The sequence below is a fragment of the Tinamus guttatus genome, unplaced genomic scaffold (assembly GCF_059628265.1).
Source record: "Tinamus guttatus ecotype Peru unplaced genomic scaffold, ASM5962826v1 Tinamus_guttatus_pri_ptg000327l, whole genome shotgun sequence".
In the NCBI taxonomy this organism is placed as follows: domain Eukaryota; kingdom Metazoa; phylum Chordata; class Aves; order Tinamiformes; family Tinamidae; genus Tinamus; species Tinamus guttatus.
The window spans coordinates 10,505,361-10,529,128 of NW_028288861.1; the positions used below are offsets into that span (position 1 = coordinate 10,505,361).

Genomic DNA, 23,768 nt, shown 5'->3' on the forward strand with positions numbered 1-23,768 from the left:
TCCTCCAAGGACATCCTCTCTGTCGGCCCTTTTACCAGGCAATGCCAACAAACAAGAAATTATGTTCAGACTTCAGCTCTTTGACAGCAGGATGCAACTAAGAAATATTTCCATCTCCCTATACTAAATTGAGTCACGGTTGCACCTAATAAAGTCTCCCTGACTAGTAGGTAGTGGGGTCCCCAGTACAGGCACTCCTAAACTAGTCCTGCAAGGATCATAGTAATTATTGAAAGCTTTGGTGCTGAGTAGTCTGGACTTTTCCCCCCCGCCCTTTTATGATGGAATGGTATTGCAGCAGCCAGGCTCAGTGCTCATTTGAGCAAAGAAAGCAGCATTTTCTGATCAGGGTGTAGCTTTCAGTTAACATGGCAGCCTGATTTGGCTTGAAGACAGGCTCGATGTCATCCTGAATTCAGGAGATAGCATTTTGTTTCAGTTTGTCCTCGGGTAGGTAGAGGGCCAGATATTTTGACTGGAACAATTCTGTCTCTGTTGGAGGAAAATCTGATCTTCTTACTTAGTGGAGCCACACTGTGTGTTTTGAGACCATGAGTCTGCTGGCTTGTTTTCATTTTGGTTCTTCTGTTTTACAGTGTTTGTTCCTCTCCATGTCCCCTGCAGGTTTTCTGGGCACTTCTACCCGGCAAACTCCCGCAATTTCAGTTGCAACATTTGACTGCTTTTAATCTCCACGGGCGCATTGCGGTTTAAGTATTTTGTCTTTCTGCAATGTTCTATATTTGTTATTGGAAGTGCATATTATAGAATGCTTTTTATGGCCTATGGCGCATAGAAGAGGCCTGGAGGAATTGTCCTTGTGGACCTTTTCTAGGCTGATACTGGTTGTATGGCTGCCTGAAGCTGTGTGGGAACTGAGCTTGACACAAGTGGTCTCTTTGAAAGAGATGACTTGAGGGTAAGGAAGTGGTGCCATCAGCCTATAAAACAAGATTGGCACTGACAGGATAGTATAAGGACAGATTGCTGTCTTCCAGTGCAGTAGTTGAGCATGATTTAACTGAAGTGGTGGTTCTTCATTCAGGTTAGAAGGGACTTCAGCATGTCTCTAGCCCAACTCCTGCTCAGCGCAGCGTCAGCTCTGAGGTCGGCCTGGGATGCTCGGGGCTTTGTCATCAGGTCTTGAAAACCTCCATATATGGAGTCTCCAAAACCTCTCTGGGCAACCTGTTTTGCTCCCTGGCAGTTCTTCATGGGCAGGGGAGGGTGGTGAGTCCTGGAGGGAGGGGAAGGTTTACTTTTACTTCAAGTTAGAATATTTTCTTTTTAAATTAGGCCTCTTCGTTTTGTTCTTCTACCATGCCCCACGATGAAGAGCTTGTCTCTGTCTTGAAAACCTCCTCATAGGTGCTGCAAAGCTGTGATTAGATCCTCTCAAAGCTGTGTGTGTTGGTCTTTGTTTGTTTGTTTGTTTTCCCCCACTCCAGACTGAACAGGCTCTAAACAGGCCCTGTTCCCCCTTCCTCTCCTCACAGGGCAAACACTTCAGCTCACCGGCTGTCTTCGTAGCCCTCTGCTGAACTCATCCAGTTTGTCAATGCCATGTCAAACCCAAAGCCGGGCATAATATTCAAGATACAGTCTAATATGTGTTGATTGAAAGGGGATAATCACTTGATCTGCTGGCTGTGGCCCTGTTAATACAGCATAGGATGCTCTTGTCACCTTTTGCTGCCTCGGCCTGCTATTAGCCTGTGTTCAACTTGCTACGTTGAACAGAATTATGTAAGTCAATGCTGCAAATTTAGAAATTTAAAATGGGTTGAGGAGAGACTGGGCAAGTCTCTGGGATTATTGTGTAAACTAAGTCTAGGAAGGCTCAGGCGCTTGCTGAAAAGGCTTGTAAGCTAGTACTTGAAGGAAACACATTTGCTGTGTTTTGCTTCCCTGGGTACCTCCGTAGGGCTGGCACTACAGAAGGGACAAGTATTTGGATCCTGGTCTGTACCACTATAACATTTTTTTATGAAATTATAGTTGTGACAGTGTTTTGCAACAATTTTACCTGGAATCTGTTAAGTTTAACAGATTTATGTTGGTTAAACATAAACGCCTGTAAGCCTAGGGTCATCTTCAGTCCCTTTTAGTTGGCAGCTCATCCCTAAATTGCAGATGCGATCAGCATCTCCAGTGTGCCCCATGGCAAATTCAGCTTCTAGAAAAAAAACAACCTTCCCAGGCTTGTGGATTAGTTTGTCTCAAACTACATATCCCTCTATCTTGGCCTGTCTGTAGGCGTGTGCTCCCTTCCTCTCCCCATTTTTCCTCTTCCAATTGCTTTAATGCCATGTAACTAATAAGCAGCAGCATACTGTTCAGTGTAGTTTTTGGCTTATGAATGCATACTGGGAGTAAAGTTCTATTAATTTACTGTAATAACAAAAAAAAATGAGGGGAGAGGGGGAGAACAAAGAAAGCAATGATGATCTGAAATGCTGTTTCAGTTTTGTTAGTTTTGCAGTTTTCCTCTATTCCTCTTTCTTACTTAGAGGAAGCTCCTTCAAAAATTAAAGCTGGGGAGGAATTTCAGTTTAGTATTAAGGAATATCAGCTTTTTTTCTACAGAGCGCGAAATGAGTATGGTGTTCAGTCTGGGTCTCAGAGGGTTTGTTAAGAGCAGAGCAAGCCGAGCAAGCTGAAAGGAAAAGAGCTAGTTCATGAAAACTCTTTTGAGTACAGGAGCTCGCTTTTCAAGGATTAGACTGGAAGCTTTGCATTTTTACGGCTTTAAGTGTCCTTCGTTCTTAGGCAATTTAAAGCTCTTGATGAATAAAAGGATGTTTCAGCAGTCATTTCACAAGTAGTGTCAGATCTGTCTTTGTTTTCTCCTTGGACAATCCTTTGGAATGGCCAAATGCAGCAGACGGTGCTGTTCCACTAAAACCTTCTTTTGAGTATTTCTTTTTTTCTTTGTTATTGAGCGGGTCTTTGTACTAATAGATCTTTCTCTTTTATGTGGGATGGGGAAAGGGCAGGACCAGTGGTGCAGATGTCCACGTGCCATGCTCATGTGACCAGTGTTGTCAACTACCAGAGGGTGGGTTTCTGAGGAGAAAATAGTAAAGCTTTAGTTCTGTGTGCTGGCACGCAATTTGGACTAAACTTCTGTTTTTTTAATGTGTGATCAAGTCATGGTAACTCAAGGATACTTCTTCGGATATCCTGATTCCATGGGCCATTCCAAAGAACGCTGGTGTGTGTTCTTGAAGGCTATCTGTAGAGGAGGTGGCAGCGCCATATTCTGTTTTTTCCTTTTGAAGTCCTGGCTGATATATAGGTTCAGACCCATCATTATGTCTAAGGAAGAACTCCTTGTTCTAGTGTGGCATGACTGAGAAAGGAAGAGGAGTTAAATATAAAACTGGAGCAACCCTTTGTTTGAGTTCAAAGGGTTGTAGGATGGAGTGACAGTTCGCAACAGGACAAGCGAGAGTGGCTGCCATCGAGGCCGTGATGCCTGGACAGGCCTGGGAGACCAGAGGGAAGGCGCTGGCACGCTGCTCTGTGCTTGTGTTGTGCGTGTCTCACTTTGCTTGAAAACCATTTTGAAATCTTAACAATTCAGTAAGATCGCTGATTCTTTTGATCAGTTGGTATTTTCTTGATTCTCTAGTAATAGTAACTTGTATAGTTGAGTGGTTTATAAAAATCAGATTTACTTGAGAGAAGCTTTCTCTGAGTTTTCTTGTTTGATACAAGCACAACTTTAATTGTACTTTTTTTGGCATGGTTATATTTACTAAGTATTGTTTCTTTTCAATATGAGTAGTCAGAGATCTTGCTAAATATCTAGCAAGATAGCAAAGAGCCTATTTGTGGGTAATACTCTTTGAAATGATTAAAGAAAGCTGTTTCTTGCAGAGGCTGGAAATTGGGAATGCCTATTAGGACATCTCCAGACAATACAGATGTTTCAGCACACCTAGAGTTGGCTCATTTCAAATTATTTCAAGTAATGAACTCAAATTGTCCATGCTCTTTAGCAGTGTATTGCAAAACCAGATACATTTTTTTCAACCATTTTTTATGTTCTCCATGCGTTTTGATACTGTCAGTGCATCTCTGACTCTTCTAAAATAAATTATTCTATCATACTTAATTTTTGACCCCAAACAAATTCTGTTATAGGATTTGCAGTGTGTTTGATGTGCCAGAAGGAATGAGTTAGAAAAACAACTGTCAGAAGCTTCATTTTTCCTCAGATAGTGCACGTCCTTTTGACAGTGTACTGATGCCAGCCGATGTTTTATTGTCTCTGTTGCTGCATGGTAGACTTAGGAAGAGCAATAAATAGTCAGAAGCAATTTGTGCAAAGTCCAGGTACTCCTTTCTAGTTTGTGCAACTTTTACTTGCTCTTAGAATTGGTGTTCAAAGCATGGCTTCTTTCTCTCATGAGTGTAGCTAGCATAAATAAGTAACATGTTGAACTGTCTGGCTGCATTAAGGCCTGAAGAGCTGTGAAACTGTTTTTCTGACTGGGAACTGATTGGTCAAATATGCAGAAATACCCCTTAAGCTGTGAACATATGGGAAAGACCTTAATCCTTGGGGCAGTGGTCTGATTAATCTGGTTTGCTCTCACTTACTGTTCTGAGGCACAGATATATTGAACAGAAAACAGAAAGATCCTTTGAGGCTTTCCTCAGACCTATCTCGGGCCAAGTCTCCAATCTATTTTATCCATCTTTAATTAGTCGGAACAGAAGCTGTTACCTGCTGATCTCCTGCTACTTTTTCCACCTCTGCTCCCTACTAGGGCGCCATAGGGTGCTCTGCTATGTTCCTGGGAGCTACTTTTTCATTGCCTGAATGTAAAATGACACTAGAGCAAATTTCACGTCTTATGCCTCAGCCCTTCCCTCCTCCCAAGAGAGACAGACATACATAGTAGTGTGTGTATTTTAATCTACATTCCCTTACTAGTGTCCTTCCAAGTGATAGAAATTGTACCTGGATTCTGCAGTGAGACAGGGATCACCCATATTTTCGGATTTCTGTGAGATCGTTAGAACTGCAACTTTACTGAAATGTTGAGAATCTTAAAATCTGCATAAACTGTCAGGTCTTTGTCATTTAATTTTCCCTTTAAAGGACTGCAAAGTACAGTTATTATCAAGGTCTCCTTCATGATATGAATGGGATCTTGTTTCACTCCCCGCTAACCACCCACAGTTTTTCTTATTGAGATACTGCTGATTGCATAAAAATACTGCTTGAAAATACACTAAAATTCATTTCCTTCCCAAGAAGAACAAAGTGTAATTGTTGCAATTTTTCCTTTAGCTGAACTGATAGCTTCTTGTTCAAAAGCAGAAGGTCATGATAATTAATAAATATGATAGGACCTTTCCACCAGCGTATGAAGTGCACTAAGTGACTCATCAGAGCTATTGGACTAAGCAGAAAATATGTAGTAGCACCAAATAGCTGTGGAAAGAAAAATCCAAACAACCTAGCAGTGAATAAGGAAAATGCAGGAAAGTTAGTCTGCTTGGGTGTATTTCCAGACTTGGAATTGAAAAAATAATGCATATTTTGTATTTGTCCCTTTATTAAGAAATGCAAAAATACATTTCCAGTCTTCTTACAAAAATGTTATGTCCTTTTACATAATTATAAGGAACCTCGGCAGGAAAAAGATAGTGCAGCCTGATCATCCTCCCCAGCTTAAAGCAGGGCCAGCTAGGTAAGGCGGTCAGGCCCAGGTCTCAAGTTTTGATGCAGGTGAAATCTTTGCTCAGAAAGATTCCCCTCTCTTATGGTTTTCAACACCATAAAATCATGGGTACAGCAGTCAAGTATAAATATTAAGTCAATGTGTACTATACATCTTCAAAAGGGAAGAGAAGGGATGCTGACATACCTAGCAAGATTTTGTGTATTCAGTTGCACACAGGTAAACCCCCTGGTCCATCTATCCCAGTGCAGGTAATTCTGACCTGGATGTTTCTGCAGCACCTGCAGGCCATCAGACTGCTCCTAACAAGTTATTTTGAGTAGTGTTCCTCAGGCTGTTAAATCTGAATGATCACTTTGCACTAACTCAAAGTACTGAATTTCCTGAAGTTAAGCTTAAAAGCAAAATCTGTGCTCTGTGAGGAGAAAATGAGCTCCATTAAACAGTTAAGTCCCATGGCAGGTCTATGAAGATATAATTGGCTCTAATTGATGCTCATAGGAGCTCTGACATGCTCTACCTGCAGCCAAATGGATCTGAGAGGAGTAAAGAAATTGTCTTCATAAGTAACAAAGACTTTTCTTTCTAGCTCGTCTTAACTGCTAAAGGGCACAATAATCTGTACAAAAAAAAAAAAAAAAAAAAAAAAAAACAGGAGTAGGAGATTCTGCAGCTTCTGAAAGATGCTGGAATAATTTTGGAAAATGGCTTTTAATCCATGAAGCTATCAGTAATGAGTGATAATGAATAATCTTGCTTGATCTTGCTGTGGTAATGAGTAGTGAATAATCTTGCTTTACCTTGCAGACTAAAGTAAGGAAGATAAAGCAAAGTATAATACAATATACAACCAACTAACAAATTGAGGGAAGTGGACTTGGATGGAATTCATAGCGGACTGTTTGAAATATCTGTGCATGGAGAGAAGCTGTGGATAATTCACTACCCAGTAATTTCTAACTAATTTAAAGAAATTGTGGATGTACTTGGGAAGATGTTTTTATTTTAAAAGGAGGGAAAAAAAAGAAAAAAAAAAAAGAAAAAACCCTTTCTACAATTTTTTTTAGTTTTGCATCCTCCATCTTAATTCCAAACTGAATGCAGAGTTTGAGTTCAGCCTGCTGAACTAACCTTTCTGAATCAAAAATGATACATGGTCACTGTTCCAGTATGCCAGTGTGCTCATGTTAATGCAGAATTATGATGGAAATTTTCTACCTTATCCTGATTTTAGACACACATTTTTTAATTTACTGAGGGTATGATCTGCTGGATGTACCCAGACCTGGAAGGTAGTAAATATGGATTCATTTTCACTCTGTCACTGAGTCAGCTGTTCACAAATTGTTTCCTTTCTATGGCCTAAATTTTGCCATCTGTCTTGGTAATGTGTACTGAAATTTCCAGAGGAAACTTCTTAAGTGTATCAATTATTTGCATTAATGTGTAGTATTCATTTGGAATTCAGGTTGTAAAAAGCTTTAGAGGAGCTGTGGCTTTGTAGGCAAGCGTAAAAGTGACCTAGATATGATCTAATCTATCCAGCTACACTTGGTCTGTTCCGAGTTGCTTGATTTTGCTGGTTTACGAGAAAAATAAATTAGCATCGGTTATAGCTTAAATTAACCTGGAAAATGCACACAGCTTTCCCTGTAATTTCTACACATATATTATGCCTGGTGCAGTGATGAGCTGCGTATTTTTACTTGCTGTTACAGCTTGTGATCCATTGTAAAAAGAGCGTAGAAATTTGGGCGCAGCAAGTGCCTGAGGCATCAGAGTGCAGTGGTGGTCCTGGCCTGCCTGTGCCTTTTGGGTCTAGGACCGCAGTTTTACCTGCCATAGCCTTAGTCGTATTTTCTAAGAAGCTCAAATAAAATCCTTCTAGTTCTGAAAAAGAGAATGTGAATTCTGAACGCTTCTCTACTTCCTCATGTGTGACAATAATTCCTTGCTTGTTCCCTTCTTACTGGGCTCAGGTGGCACCTGTGAGTGCAGGAGGCTGTTATCTGGAGAGCGCTGGCTTTGTTTTTAAAGTAAGATCAAGGAAGGCATTGCCACACTAACTATGAAAATAAATGGTACTGGAAATATGTGAGTTAAATGTATGAAAGTCTTAGGAAATGTTGAGGAAAAGGAGGGTCTCCCACAAAGGGTAGTGCTGAGCTGAAGACAGAGCCCAGTCAAGGAGATTTCCCAAATATTCCTTCTGTATCCCATGCTTCTGAAAGAGGTGTGTTTTGTGTTGGTTGTGTGGTATTAGTGTTTTGCTTGTTTGTTTTGTTTTGTTTTCTCTTGGGATGGGGAGTGGAGAGGTGTGTTGTACTTTTGAGGTGTTTTGGAGGAATTTTATTGAAGTAGTGTATTATGGCAGTGCTTGGACAGATGTTAGGTCTAATGAGATCAGGCATTTGTGGTGAGCTGTTGGCTTGTCTTATCTCAAATGCCGCTTGTATTTATTTAGGAGCTTCCACCTGAAAAATGGTTCAGCAGGATATATACAGACAACCTGTCTCAAGTGACTTAAAACTTGTTTGTGGTTCCCTTGCAGTTATGTGCGTAGGAACATGAGGATGCTCAGAATAACATGCATATCCACTTAGATTCAAGTGTTTGTGTGAGTCTAGAGACCATACTCTCCTGCTTGATGGACATAGTTAAGGAGGGAATTATGTTGTCTGTGCCTGAAGCTAGTGGTATGAAGCTAATGGTGAAGGACCGGATATTGTTTGTGTGCTAAAAGCTATTTTGTCTGCATCTTTTTGTTAGTGTCTCGTGTTCCAGAGCCATTGCTCCGCAAAAGAAAACTTGCCAGTTTGTGGAGGGAAGAATGCATGTGAGGAGGTGGAGGGAGCAGTCTAAATCTTCATTTCACATATATCTTGAAACAGATAAAGAATCAATTCTAATATCACGGAGAGCTCCTAATGTCATTTATCATAACATAGGAGAGAACAACGCATACTAAAATCCTTCTGTTCCCCGGCAGGGCCTGGAAATATGTATGTCTCATCCGATCTGTTAATTTTTCTAGAAACTTCTTTATCTGCCCTCAGTAGTCTGGCCAGTAGTAGGCCATAATTTCAGCACTCTTAGTAAACCCTAAGAGTTTACTTATTTGTCTTCCTTTGGAAAGTCATAGCATTATTATTGGCTTTGGTGAATAAATAAATAAAATAATTAATTTATGCATTTTTGTTGGGCTTTCTGTTTTGTAGCTGGTGCCACGTATATCTTTGGGAAGAGTGGAGGTCTCATCTTGTACACCTGGCCAGCTAACGACAGACCGAGCACAAGAACGGACCGTCTTGCTGTGGGCTTCAGCACAACAGTGAAGGACGGCATCCTTGTTCGGATTGACAGCGCGCCTGGGCTTGGCGATTTTCTGCAGCTTCACATAGTGAGTACATATATATAGGTCCACACGCGTGCTGGACGCTGAATTTCTGTTAACCAAATATGGATTTGAGGAAAACCATTGTCATAAAATACTGTTTTGTTTCTGATTTGTGCTACCGATGTCTTTTAACACTCACTCCAGTTAATCTGAGGTAGTTCTTTTTGGTGGTAGATCTGGCAGAAAACACATGGAGCCAAGTCTTGCTGTGAGGGGCGATGGGTTGGTAAATTCTGTGGGGTTCAATAGCAGTGAGACTTATTCAAAAAGCAGAAATATTTCATGGTACTTAATCTGTGGAATATTACCCTTGTCAGAAGGTAAAGAGGTAAAGAATGAAGTAGTGAATTAAGTCTTCTCACCAAGACGATTTAAGTGAGAATTGACTGGATCCTCATATGGTGTAAAACAGCTGATCTGAGTGTTGCTGTGTGAGTGGTCATTGGTGGTTTGGTTTGGTTTTGTTGTTGTTGCTGTTTGGTTGGGGCTTTTTTTGCTTTTTTATTTGATTAGGAAAACTTAACTAAAAGTGCTTTTAGGGAGAGGCTGGCATTCTTTGAGAAAAATGGAATGCTAAGACTGGAAACTTAAGGGATTTGGAAGAACAGGGTTGTGCTTGGTATTTTTTTTTCCTTTCTAAACAAAATGAACGAGTTTATTCAAATAGATCCTGGTCACCGTTACACAGTGCTCATGTTAGATGTATTTTGTTAGTGTTTCATGTCTTAATTCACAGTGGAGTGGGGGATAGAGACAGGGTTTGCATGAGCTTGGGAGCTGTTGACATTTGACAGGCACTTAAAGTTTAGGTAATAGGAGGAATGCCAGTGATCAACCTGTGGACCTAATGTGACTTCGAAAGGCATGGAAGATATTCAGAGTCTTGTGGAAGAACTTGGTGTATTGCAGCAGAGCTCTGAAGAAAGGGTTAGAGCTAAAAGTCATCATTAGTTTTTTAATGATTTAATTTCTGATTTTATTTTAAAGTTCATATTTGTTTGAGTTGGTTCGAATACAGCTGTGAGCTATCACCAGTCAACTTCTATTTTTTTTTTGATGTTTTAAATTTAGTTTGTGATTCCTCCTCCACCCTTCCTCCCCTCCTCGCCCCCTGCATCAGAATGAAAGAAACGATCAATCCGGGCATCTCTTTGGAGGAAAGAAAAGCTGGGGGCGTAGTGTGACAATGTTATTATGCCCAATGTATATTAAATACCTGGAGAAAGCAAAAATAAGTATTAAAGCAAAGACAACCAATGTTAATATGTTTATGTGTATTTAGCTACTTTTTGAGAAGCAATTGTGAAAAGTGCTTGAACTGGCATTTTTTTGTGTGCATACTGGGGAGCATATTTACTTATTTACTTTAAAGATACTTATTTCTGACTTACGACTTTCTCCCACTTTCTTGAATGTTTGACTGGCAATGATCGATGGCAAAAGCTGCTTGCTGGTCCTTTTGCTTCTCTGCATCACTGAACCAAAATGTCATCCAAAAGCCTTAGTATAGTTTACGCTTATTATGCATTATATATAGTCTATACTACTCTAGTTTAGCGAGATTTGATGCCATTTTGAAAGTTGTGAAAGTGGCTTTTACTCTGGTGACAAGACATCTCTTAATGCCGTCCGTGCGTTTAGGAAGCCTTGTATATTCTTGAGTGCTCATTATATTCTTTTTGTCTGAGAGATTCAAAGTCAGAAAAGATATCTCTGTGTAACAAATTACACTTTTACTTGCTTTATTTATGGTTCTGTTTGGATTCATTTTTTTAATTATGAGTCTTTTAGACATTGTGGAAATTTATAAACGAAGACATCTGGTCTATATGACACACACAAAAAAAACCCACAATATTTTCTTTCCTGATTTACAGTGAGATATAAGCTGGCAACCCAGGGAAAATGGATGACATGTCATCCAGATCAATGTGGCATGTGAAGTACGAGGTGTTTGAGTGAACAGCACTAACTGTAGCACATGGGACAGGAGTGTTGTAATAGCATCAAATCCCTCCTTACGAGATTTTTCTGGCACCTTGGAGCACCAAGCCCGAACCCATACCAGAAAATTATTTTGTACAATGGATGCTTAAAGAGGCTGCACATTTGAGCTGTGATTGAACGTTTCTATACATTCATTCAGCTTAGGCTTCCATGGCTTCTGTTCTGTGATTTATCACATGCAAAAATCCTTACTAAGAACAAATAGTGAGGGGAAGACAGCTGCAGGTTGTGATGGATATTCTGCTTCTGATGACTACCAAGAGATAAATCACCCACCCATGCGGACTGCTGCTCTGTTCCGCTGTTGTTCCATCAGATGCGAATCATAAACTATCTCCTCACCTCTGGCTGTAAGAATGGGATTGTGAGGAAGTGACGCTGGTTTTCACACAGTTTCTGGATTGTGTGTAGAATGTAAACTTTAGACTTAGCCAAAAAGTCTAATGACTTTGAAGTTTCGCTTAAGTCATTTCAAGCTAATGGAGATCCATCACTTGGCACTAGGCTACAACTAAAGGCCCCAGGGTTTGACCTATATTCTGATTCTCAGTCAATACCTGACTTAGGGAAGCCTCGCTGTTTTTTTTTTCAAGCTGACATGACTAACTGAGTATTGAGCAGGAAAGGCAGTTTACTCTTTGGCCAAGTACAGGAGACAGCACCTACTATAACATGTATGCCTAGCTAAGGAGGTGAACTGAATAATGAGCAGGTATAGCCAGACTGCCAGCCGACTACGGGAGGGAATTCAGATGAGTTCTGGAGCAAAACGTGAGAATTTCCAGATCATTAGAAGGTTTAAGAGACCAGGATGTACAGATTGTCTGAAAAGTTAACATACTCCATCAAGATAAAAACCTAAGAGGTGGAGACCTTAGTATTAGGTTGGATCTAGGATTATACTCTACCTGTGGGTGCACTCAGCAGGTCTCCTGAAATTATTCATGTATAAAAACTACCCGCCTGAAACTTTCTCAGAGACTTTTGAATAAGCTGTTTTAGTAGGCAAAACCTGAGCATTAGCATACGTGCAAAGCCTTAAAACTTTAACTGCTCTCATGAGTATATCTTCTAAACATTTGTAGCTGAGCCTTTTTTGGAAAATTAAATAATAATGTTTACCCTTAAATAACACTTGACTTTTCAAGTACTTGGGTATTAACAAGACATTATTTGTGTGAGATGTGGCAGACGTGCTGTGGCCCGTTAACACGTGTCCTTTCTCTGCAGTGCAGTCCTGCAGCAGAGCAGGTTCCCGCTCGAGCTGCGCGGACCAGACAGCGCTGGCGCCACAGGCCGTGAGGAGGCCCTTCCGTCCCGTAACAGCGCGAGCCAACTTGGGCTCTTTGGCAGGCATTACGCTATCGAATTGCTGCGAACTTGAATTCTAGGGGTCACATAGTGCATGTCACAAGTATTTACTTCCCTTCCATAACTATTGATGAATAGGAATTGTAAGTTGCTTCTTCTCTTTCTTATAGTATGGCAATCATCTTAAGCCACGTCTTGCGTCCTTGTTTGGTTCCATTTCTTTTGTTGATCACGGAAATGATTCAAATTGTATCTCTGTAAATTAGCATTGAAGCACATTAGCAGTATGCATATGGTCAGTTACTCCATTTCCTTAGACAGAAAAGTAATTTCCAGTTAATGGAATGAAATTTCTTGAACTACTTGAACTTCCTCACAGGAGGACAGAACAGTGCTAAGCATCTTGGCTTGTCTGGAGCAGGGGGAAATAGTTTGAAGGATATGTTTAACACGTAATTTAATGTTAAAAACAAAGAAAGCAGGCCCAGTATTGGTATGTTGGTGGTGTGCGTAACGAAGATGCTTCCCTTTGCAGAAAGCCTATCCAAAGGCGTAAAGCTGGTAGTGGAATAGATCTGAATCCTTTTGTCATCTCTGTGCTGCAGGGGTGAGTATCTCAGTACTGTTGTATCATGTATATTCCAATTGGCTCTTTTCATGACTCTCTTAATTTAGTAGACATGATTAATTATTGAAAATATTTCACTAAGGATGGTGAAATGACACTAGAGGCTAACTTGGCCTCCTTTTGTCCTATGACATTTTCACAACTAAAAAATAAAAGACAAAACTAGATGAATTAAGCAATTTTGTTTTCAACTGAACAGAAAAGATGCCTCTCAAATCTGCCCTTGAGAGCTTAGATGTTTCTATTTCTTTTGGATCAAATGCATCAGGACTCTGTAGATAGGACATGTGACAGCAGCTAAATCTTTAAGTTGTTCAAGGCATGCTGAAGAACTCTGTGGTGTTTTTAGACAGTGGGCCCAGAAAGACACTCGGGAAGGCTGCAAACTTCTTCAGAGAAAGGCTTAGGAAGGACATGCAGCATCAGCAAAGGCGCTTGCTGCGTGGCATAGCCTGTGGCTGCAACAGGGCTTTGTTCCTGACCACGTACTCCAAGAACACTTGTACAAAGAGATTAGTATAACTTAGATTGTGCATGCACAAGGGAACATAAGATAACTGCTTGTCAATTACGTCAGGTTTATAGCATGAGAGACCATGGCAAGCGTATATATCTTGGCCATCATTATCTTGCCTGCCACAGGCTATAACTAAATGAGCTTCAAATTTGAGGTTCGCGTGTTGGTGGCCATCTTGTCAGCTGGTGTAAATTGCCAGAGATCTTTTTTCGATAGAGCTGTACTGTTTAACTACCCAAGGATCCTGTCCCAAAATGCCCTCAGAGTTTTATAGTGTCCTTTTCTAAACTCCTTGGATCTGCAAAGTCCCATGTGTTTGTACTTGCATGCCACATTTGCTCTTCCCCAGAGCACAGAAGAGCTAGTAAAGGAAAATTAATTTGAAGGAAGAAAAAAAAATCCACATTTTTTCAAAAGTGCTTCTAAAGTGTTGTTACTGCTGCTTTTATTTTGAAAAGGCATCTAAAAATCCATTTTTCATGTATCTGAATGAGCTCACATTATGCATAATAATGGTCCATCTATTTTTTATCATTTAGCTCCTAGGAGAGTGTGTCTGTGGTGAGGACAGGAGCAGGGGGCAAACCTGTGTGTCTGGAGGAGCCTCTTGCCCCAGCGAGCCCGACGTGGCCTGCCCTATCGGTGCGGCGCCACCTCACGGGCCCTCGTGACTTTCCTGCTCTGCTGCCAGCCTCTGCCCCAGGTGCATGAATGAGCCTTCATAATTCAATGCAACAGTGCAAGAAATAGCCTGGTGATGTCCTGTGGCTAAAGATGATGGATTTTTTAGATCCCCAGCTCTATTCAGGCAGTATGGAAGCTCAGTGCTTTGATATGGGAATCTATTAGCTCCTCACTTGGCAACGGCGAATGCAGAGACCCTGGTGCTCTCACCGTTGTTAGTGAGGGTCATGAGGCTGATCTGATATATGCTGGGAAGGGCTAGCTCCTAGGGCAGGGCTAGCATGAATGGTAAAATTGTAAGTTGGACTGCAAATTAGCCTGATTAGAATCACAAATCTGAAAATAACCGTGGGGCTTCAGCTGCGCAGGCCAGCTGAGTCTCTGTTATCCACCTGAAGTGAAAATTAAGAACTGGGGGAGATGGAGGAAGAATCAATGGGAAAAATAGTGTGGATAATTCTATGAAATGGGGCTTAAAGACCTATGCATAATTAAACTTGGCACCTTTGGTTTTCCACAGAGACAGGGGGTTGCTGCCTCATCAAGGAAACTGGTAGGTAGCAATAAGATCATGCTTTGGTGTAGTGAACAGAATTAACTGTACTTCAGGGGATGGGGGGAACAGGAAGGGAGAAATCTTGTCTACTTTAGTGTTGTATGTGTAGCAAAGGTAGCGTGTTACACTTTGGAAGTGCAGAAATAAAAACTATGCTCCTAAATTAAACAAAAATCATAATGATCTTGCTTATGAGAGGTTTGTTCCGGAGTATAAAGCTTCTGGTTAAAATACGCTCTGAAATTTGAACTAGTTTACTATGTGAAGGTTTGCCTTGAGACTTGCTGTAGCTTTTTGACTCACTGTTATGTATTAAATGATCAGATCTCAGAGCCATGCACAGTATTTATCCAAAGACCTCTAGTTATGATAAATGTGTTTGCTATACTGTGTAACCAAATACTGTTATTTTGTGTGATATTTTCTCTCCTGTGATTATGTTTATGTAGAAGACTTCATGTAGAGCTTTGCTGCATATCATAATATTAAGGAAACATTCGAACTTGTTTTGATCCTGAGGAAAATGTAGATTTTTCTTTTCATGATGTTTTTCTTTAAATATTAAATACAAGGGAGTGAAGTGATCTTGGCTTTTTGACAAGGTCAAAGTGAGAAACCAGCACAAGCTCCGGTGAAGCTGTTTCCTTGAACTATCCAAAGCCTGGAGGCCGAGATAAGTCTTGAGGATTTTAGTGTTCATCCAGAGTCAGACTAAAATATTTCATACTTGCAGACTCTGCTAACAATTGGCAAGATCTTTTGTTTTGGTTTGGGGCGGGGGGGTGGTGGTGGTTTCTTTTGTTTGTTTGTTTTTTCTCTTTGCAAGAAGCACCGGACTTGGAAGCATGTTCATGCCAACACATCTTCTGTATGCTTGGATAAATTCCACAAATAGATTCTAAATTAAATCTCCATGTAATTAAAGCCTTTATCACCTTCTTTATTGTTGCATCAAAAAAAGCAAAATAAATTCTTGATCTTGATGCTAATGGATAGCAGCAGGGTATGATAATAACTCTTTGCCTAGTCAAACATAGAGTACTACTCAAAAGCAATTAAGCAAGGGCAATTGTCAATTTAATTTACCCCTGGCTTGGTGTCTGATATGACCTTCTCATCAGAGGTTAACAACTACTTGTTACTACATCAGCTACAGTGAAATGAATTGTTTCTCTATTAAATATCTAGAAAGAGCATCTTAAATGGAAGCATAATGCTGAATCTTACTAGAGAAATATAAAGTTCATCTATTACAAAGTATATGTAATTTGTTTGCACATTTTTAGAGGCAGAGGAAAGATAACTTGATCACCAGAATGCAACAAGTTCTGGGATGAAACTGCTGTTCCTTAAAACACAAAGGACTAGTCACTAACAGTTTTGTATGGGAAACAAATGCTGTCTTTTCCTTCTCCAAGGATCCTGCAGCAACGATTCAGAGAGGAAAGTGCAGTGAATTGGAGTTTGGCTAGACTCTTAGTATCCAAGGTCTTGCAAGGTTAGTCATGAATTCTTCACTTGACTGAGCTTTCAAGACACTTGGGGCACAGTTCTTGCTCAGAAACATCACCTCAGAGGCAGTTGCTACAGTCTTGAAGATATGTATTTTACTTCATCTATTTTAAGTCTCTCAATGTCTTCAAAAGGTACATAGGAACCACATAAAAGATCAGGAAAGCGAACATATCAAGAGGTGAGATGATGTGCCTGCAAGCATAGCCTGGGAACTAGAGCTGGATGACTCTTGTTATCCATCCTTTCTTAGATAAGTAGGCCTCAGTGTTTTCTTTTCTATCCTGAAAGAGTGGTGGAATATCAGCTGCTGGGGAAGGTAGTGCTCTAGGAAAGCTGTTTTGGCCCACATCATCTCCTGCTACCATATAATTGGTCCTCAGATTTTATTATTATCATTTCCATTCAAATGCTGATGGAGCTTGAACTTGCTTAGCTCTTGCATTGTTAGGATTTCAGTTTGGAGTGGTATTGTTTATGTTAATAAGCCTCTCATTTTAGTTAACCTTTCCATTCATAAAGCATGGTTGAACTGAAAGCTTCATGCTGGTTTGAAAGGCTTTTATGTTAAATATGTGACTTGGGTACTTTCCTCTCCCATCTCTTTATGAAAAAGAAGTGGGATGGGAAAGACTGCAAATGGAGTCTGAGACTCAGTTGAAGGCAAGGTTATGTAGTGTGAAAGCACTCTTAAATATCTGACCATAACTTCTGCTACATTTGAACTCCTGGTACTTTGTTTAATCAATGTGGAGCCTACAGAAAGAGATAGACTGCCTCATATGACTGAGCCAGTGTCAAACATCAGCTGAGTATGCTCTTTGCCTGTGCTTGATAACTAGCTCTGAATATCCAGATTCTCTTTCCTTCCATACAGCTTTGTATGAGCTTATTCTTTATTCTTGTCAATTACTGATGTCAGGAGTGCAGTTTCTGGAAGCTGGGTAATGGAAATCATTGGGCTTGGTAGCAATATCCTATACTGAGTTTCCTTTGCTGTCTTGTCATGTCTCTCATTCTTTTAGACACCTTCGTCTGAAAGCCAGTAGTACCTGCAAGACTTTAATTTTTGGATCATGGAAAAACTCTTTAGTATGATGCTATCTAGGCTTGAAGAAATGGTGCGGTTTATCAGTTCTCTAGGGAACTATATCATGCTTTTAGTGTATATAATTCTGACTGAATACAGGGATGAGATTATTTAACTTGTGCTTTCTTTCCTTGCTTTAGAGGGAGAATTTTGGAGACTTCTTTGGAGACTAACATGATTTTATACTAACTGGCCTGCTATCCACAGGTGATCCTTTTATAGATGATATAATGTAGCTGAAGTATACTTAGCAAGATTGAGCTCTTACTGTGCAGTAAGATTTTGACATGCTTCACGTGGGGAACCTGTGCTGCAGAATTTCAGACTGAAGCAAATGTACCTCTGCAACATAATAGTTAATGAGGAGAGGTTGACACAACCTTCTAGTAGTGAGTGCAGACCACCTCCTGTCATGATTTGGGCATCATTTAAAAAGAACTGAAGGTTCTTAACTGCTGAGTGGTGATGGTCACTGGTGTATTTGGCCAGGAAGATTGTAGGTTTATGCACTGTAGGCTTTGTTTTTATAGTGTGTTGAGCTCCTCTTTGAGGTGCTCCACCAACCTCCAACATCTTGGGGAGCGGGGGACTGTCAACACCTTGCCACAGATGATTATTTTATAGGGTTTTCGCATCAGATCACCATTAGGACTTGGTTTTGCACCTTGCGGTATTGGCACCCCAGCCATTAGAAGAGGAATCCTAGTCCATTGTCCTGTTGTGCTGAGGAAGATTTTTGACTTGACGTCGCAGGAAAATCCCATCCTACTGATTCTGTCCTGTTGTGAGACTGAATAATTTTCTTCCTATCTTGGTAGTTGGAAGAATTTATCAAGTATCTTCCTTGCATTTGTGAGGTTTCTCTGTCTTGGTTGTATAAATGTAGCTCCCATGGTTTTCTGTGATATTTTTGAGCCCTTGAACTGCATTCTTGTCTTCTGTTCCCCCTCCCCTGAGGGGAGGGAAGGAGGCTGTGGCTTCTCATATTTCTTTAAGTCTTAGCTTGCAGGGAGGCAAATTATATATAAGCTTCTTAAAACAGTTGCTATGAAATACCTCATTTCCTAAAAGGAGATGATCTTCCCTCACAAAATCATCTCTATTTTGATTAGAGTGTTGAGGAAAAAATTTATATAGCTCAGACTACCTTAAATGTTGTGAAATTGTTTTGCTTGAAACTTGCATCAAAATCATTATCGGTTTGTCTCCTGGTGAGAATTTGCTTCCTGTGCTATGCACGTGTGCTGGCTTTTTTTGGTAGGAAAAAAGTCATGGTTTAGTTTAGGAGCTTGCAGGTGGTGGTTTTAAATTGCTCATGGTGCATCCTAAGTTAGGAGCAAAACACGGGAGAGGAGCTTGCGGGGCCTTGCAGTCCCCTGCCCCTTGGTGCCTCCCTGTTCCGCTCTTGTGGCTCTAACAGGTCGGGTGCCAGCGGCGCTTTCAGAGCGGTTGTGTTCCCTGGGCCAGCGACCTGTGCTCGTGCTCTGCGCAGCTGTGTGTGTCACTCGTGGGCATTGCGAGGCTGCGCCAGGGCTGATGCCAGCCCCACCATGCAGCCTGCACCTTGCAGATGGACTCCACAATAAACTCAAATTGCAGAAGCAGTGCTGCTGTCTGCACGAGAGGTTGGTCACTCCAGCAGCACCAGGTCAGCCTCGCTGCTTTGCTGTAGGCTTAAGCTTGGTATATGGAGAGCTGCCAGCTCAGGATCTCTGCACACCTGTAATGTCCCTTCTGAGAAAATGGGTGGTCTGTCCCAACTTAGTATCCCTTTTCAGCACTTCCTGTTTTAGCCAAGATAAACCAGCTCTTACTTGTGCAGTGGAAAGGTATGAAAAAGTTATGAGCCCAACTCTTGTGTAATTGCTGAGGTATCTGAAGGTTAGAGAATACGAAGAGCTGCTTTAAGACTTAGTCGTTGCTTTTTCACTGACTAGAGTTTTCAAGGTTCTCAGAGGGGGACCGTATAATGCAGCCACCAAATGGCAGCCAGGTGGATGGGTGTCTGTTAACAGCCCTGTCTGGAGTAGGAGCTAACACTCTGTCTGCAGCCACACAGACAGAACCCAAGTCGAGAATTAAGGCTACGTTTCTTTTTTTGCTTTTAGCCTCCCTAGCAAAAGCCCCCTCCTGTTTATAATGGTTGGTTAAGTAATGCTGCTTTCTTCCTGTCCTGCTGTAGTGCATTACTGCTCCCTTCTAGTATGTGTACTTAGTTCTTGAAATCTGTTTCAAATTAAGCTAAACAGTGTTCATTTTTTTAAATGAAAATACCCCTCTTAATGTGAAAATATCTTTTAATGATACATCTGGATCTTACATTATGTGATATTGTTGCTTTAAAAAATGCAATTCTTCGCTCAGTTCATGCTTAGGATCTTCTGGAGATATTTGGGAAATTATCTACATGATGTGTTGCAAGGTCTTTTCACAGCAGTAGAGTGCACTCAATGTAAAGAACACATTTTCAGGCAGTACCTTCTTCCAGTGGGCTGTCCTGTGTCATGGCTCACACACGTACGCGTAATTCTTCAAGCACTCATGTATTCTGAGCTCAGTGGCAGCAGATGTTAAGTGATAGTGCTAGCTTAGAAGGGAAAGGGGTTGTCTTCTGGTTTCTGTTACCAGTCTACAAAACAGTAAACATTTTGACACATTAGGCGATATGTTGGCTGGGTTTATAAAAACCAGTATCAGGCAGGAGGTCATGTGGTGAATAGTATGGAGCCTTGAGGTGATTCCCAAGGTGGTTTTGGCTTGTGAAGCCGTGAGGTGCAGCCGGGCAGGTCTGTCCCTGGCGCTCGTTGGGGCTGCGCTCCCTCGGCCGCGCTGGAGGGTGACGGCCCCTCTCTGGGGCACAGGGCAGCGCCGCTGCAGCCGAGCCTGGGCTGCTTTGGCTGTGTCTTAACATCCTCGGACCAGGGGCCCAAAGCTTTTTCTTTCTCGCTCTGTTATTATTCTCCACCTACCACGATAGCTTTTTGCTAGGAGGTTAATTTAATTTCTTGACTGAAATAAGGTAGCTGGTGGTCCCTTTGATGCTGGGGTAAAACTCAAACTTAGCCTCTAACAGAATCTTTTTTTTCTTTTTCCATGCGTAAATGATTGTACTCGTGAGTCCAAGGCCACTTCTCTGCTAGAAACCTGAGCTGGTTGTTCCTTCCCAGAACTGCTGATGAGGAAGGAGGTTTGGGAGTCTGGAAGATACTTGTATCAACCCAGCAAGGTCTGGTCAGAAGAATGCATTTGAGCCAGTCAATACAGGCAGAGCATTAGCTGCATAGTATTTTTCAGTGCTTTTTTATTTTATTAATCTCTCATTGATTTTTAATAACTTTTTTGGACTGTAGTACAGCTGGAACAACATCTTGGTGTCTCCTGTCTGTGGGAATAGGCTATAGATTCTGGAAATCAGGCATGTAAGGGGCAAGGTGAATTCATCTGCAGGACCGTGATCTCTGATGAGTTTATTGCTTTCTGTCTTTATCCAGTCTGATGCCTAGTGGTGTCTCTCTTCAAAGTAAATATATTTTTGCCAAATGGAAGAGTGAAAGGGAAGAAAAATTGTTCTTGTCACTGGGTTAAAATTAGAACAAGAACAACAAAAAAAGCTCCCTGAATAATTTGGGACTCTCAGCTTGCATTGCCTGGACTAAAGAGCCTGTGGTCCACTTTATCGTGAAAGTGCACTGTCTTGGATGTATAAATTGGGTCCAGACGCATAAGACTTGTTTTTAAAAGACACTAAAGGTCTCTGCTTCAGACAGGAAATGTAATTTTGAGAGGTGCTTAGCTGTCCTCAGCTGAGCTGGGTTTGTGCTGCTCCCCCTGATCCCTGGGCTCCTGTCTCCCTTCCTGCATTTGAGCTGTTTGTTAATAGGATGTACTAGGACAGTGTACTCAAATGTGCATATCTAAGGATGTGCAGCATAATCTTAGATTTTAGGCAAATTTAGGTGTCAACCATAAAATAGTGCTATTGTGAACTTTCTCTCCTAAAAGCCTTTAGAAATTCCCGGAGGACCGGGAGGTAGAATACACAGCGTGGAAGGAGCCCTGCTTGGAGGTGCAGGGTGTTCTGTTGTACTCGTGATAAACAGCTCTGCAGCCTGGCTCCCTCAAAGCCCTTTGATTACTCTTGATGGTAACAGACTATTGTTTTGAGAATTTTCCCAGAGATCAATATTAGGTCTGAGAGTTTTGTAATGATAATGGCTCAGTAGCAACCCTGATAACTTTCTGTTGGGTTTCTTTGTTGTTCATGTCTCTCATATTTGACTGACAGACTTATCTAAACATGGATAAGGCTAGTATGAATAAGCATAGCATACTGTTTTAACCCATGCTTCTGAATAAAGTGTAATCTTTCTAGAGCTGTGTTGGCAAACATCTTGCCAGTTTCAACATCATTTTTTGTAGTGCCAGAGAAACTTGTGCAAATCTGGGAGCTCAGCGACATGCTGTCTGGAAGGGGGCCAAGCTGAGAAAAGCCTCCTTACTCTAGATGAGGCGACTGTAGTCTTCATCATCCAGTGGGTGGTAGGAATGGAATGATTACTTTAGAAGCAAGACTGAAACAGGCGTTTCTCAAGAAGACACCAAGGAAATGCAAGTTAATGCCTGAAATGGACTAGCCTTTCCTGAAACTGTATGCAGAGAGTTCTTATGGTGTTAGCCAGGTCCCAGAGTTATCAGAAAAGTATTTGCAAGCAGAACTTCCTCAGAGTGGGAATTTGGGATTAAAAAGTGATAAAAAAATTCATATGCTGGTTGGATGTCTACTGTAAAACTTGGGTAAGCTGTTGCATTGGATGATGGTCTGCAGGTAGCTACACTGAACACAGCAATGGAATTATCCTTGGGATGTTTATCTCCTGAGGATGAAAGATAAAACTGCCTGCAAAATATTTATAAAGGTAGTTTTTTCTCTCGATTCCTGATGTGGAAAAGGGAAGGAACACTCTATCGGTAAAAAGCTTGAGTAGTGCTCGTATAGTATGGGCTGTTTTAGTTTTGTTTTGATTAACTAGGCTTAGGGAAGGGGGAAGGGGTGTGTGTGTGTGTGTGTGTGTGTGTGTGTGCGTGCCATGGGGATGTTTTTGCTTTCTCCTCCTCTCCAGTGACCTCCGGAAGAGAACCTATCAGTTTGTTAGAAGATGAAGGCCATAGTATGTGACTGACACTAGATAGCAAACTTAAAACAGTAAAAAGTAATTATCCAAGTTAAAATCTAATTACAAAAAAAGAAGAATCTAATTGTGATCTAAAAATCTAATTACAAACAGAAACCCGAATAAGATGAGAAACATTTAAGTTTTGAAACGTAGCAACTGAAAGATAACTGCTTTTAGCAGTAATAGAGAATCCTGGAGTAGGAAAAGACCAATATTCTAATCATTCCTTCTCAAGATATTTTGTTTTACGTTTTTACGTCTTTTTTTCTACTTCCAAAAGCTTCAGGTGATAAGGATTTTTGCATATTCTAGACATGATGATTTTAGAACTGAATAGAATTTCATATCAAATATAAATAAAATCTTAATGTAGAACACTGACAAAACATATTTATATTAATATTTTTTAATCAAACACACTTTTTTCCCCTCTCAGTGATGGGTTTATTTTGCCAAGAAAATAAATTCCATATGTGCAGACAGTTACTGGGATCTCTGATTTCCTTTTCTGAAAACATTTTTTGCCTTCTAATATGCAGACGTCTTTCAAGGCTATTCAAAAATATAGTGCGCTCTAGCAAAAACTTGGCAGGGCCTTCAGTACCTTCATGCAGGTATTTCTTTTGAATTCATTTTAAAATTTCTCATGTGTTACTGTGATTCTTTGAGGAATGTGAACCCTACCTTAAAACCTTCTTGGCCCTCTGGTCCAGTGCTTAATGACTGCTAGTAATGCAAATGTGAGACCAGAGACCAATGCAGGTAGGGGAGGTGGCAAGTACTTTTATCTTTCATTTTGAGTTTTTTCTTAAAAATCTCTGTCTTTAAAATATGCGTGTGTGTATACATCTACATTTATATATGTATATAAAAACATCTACATTTATATATGTATATAAAAACACTTCTCCTAACTCACCTTTGTGGTCTAGTCATACAACCATAGTAATACATTTGCAAAGAGGTATCATCAACCCTAAAAACTTCTCAGTGTCTCCTAAATATTTCTGGTTATGCAAAGAGAGAATAGTGGACCAACTGTTTAATAATTGATAGCTTTCTGTAATGGATTCAGCCTTTATAATTAACCTTGTATTTCATGTGAAACTTGTCTACATTTTCAGGTCAGGCACTCAGGGTGGGATACACTGAACTGTCAAAATGAAATATGAAATGATGTGCTGGGAACTCCA

General features: G+C 40.7%; 1 protein-coding gene across 15 annotated transcripts in view; it reads left to right on the forward strand.

Moving 5' to 3' along the window:
- The window catches only part of NRXN3 (neurexin 3), a 901,920-nt gene that overhangs the window by 646,967 nt on the left and 231,185 nt on the right, over positions 1 to 23,768 (forward strand). For all 15 annotated transcript variants that reach the window (XM_088529330.1, XM_088529323.1, XM_088529324.1 and 12 more), the window contains one exon: positions 8,918 to 9,099. In XM_088529330.1, the coding sequence (XP_088385456.1) occupies positions 8,918 to 9,099 (182 nt within the window). The remainder of the gene's footprint in view (positions 1 to 8,917; positions 9,100 to 23,768) is intronic.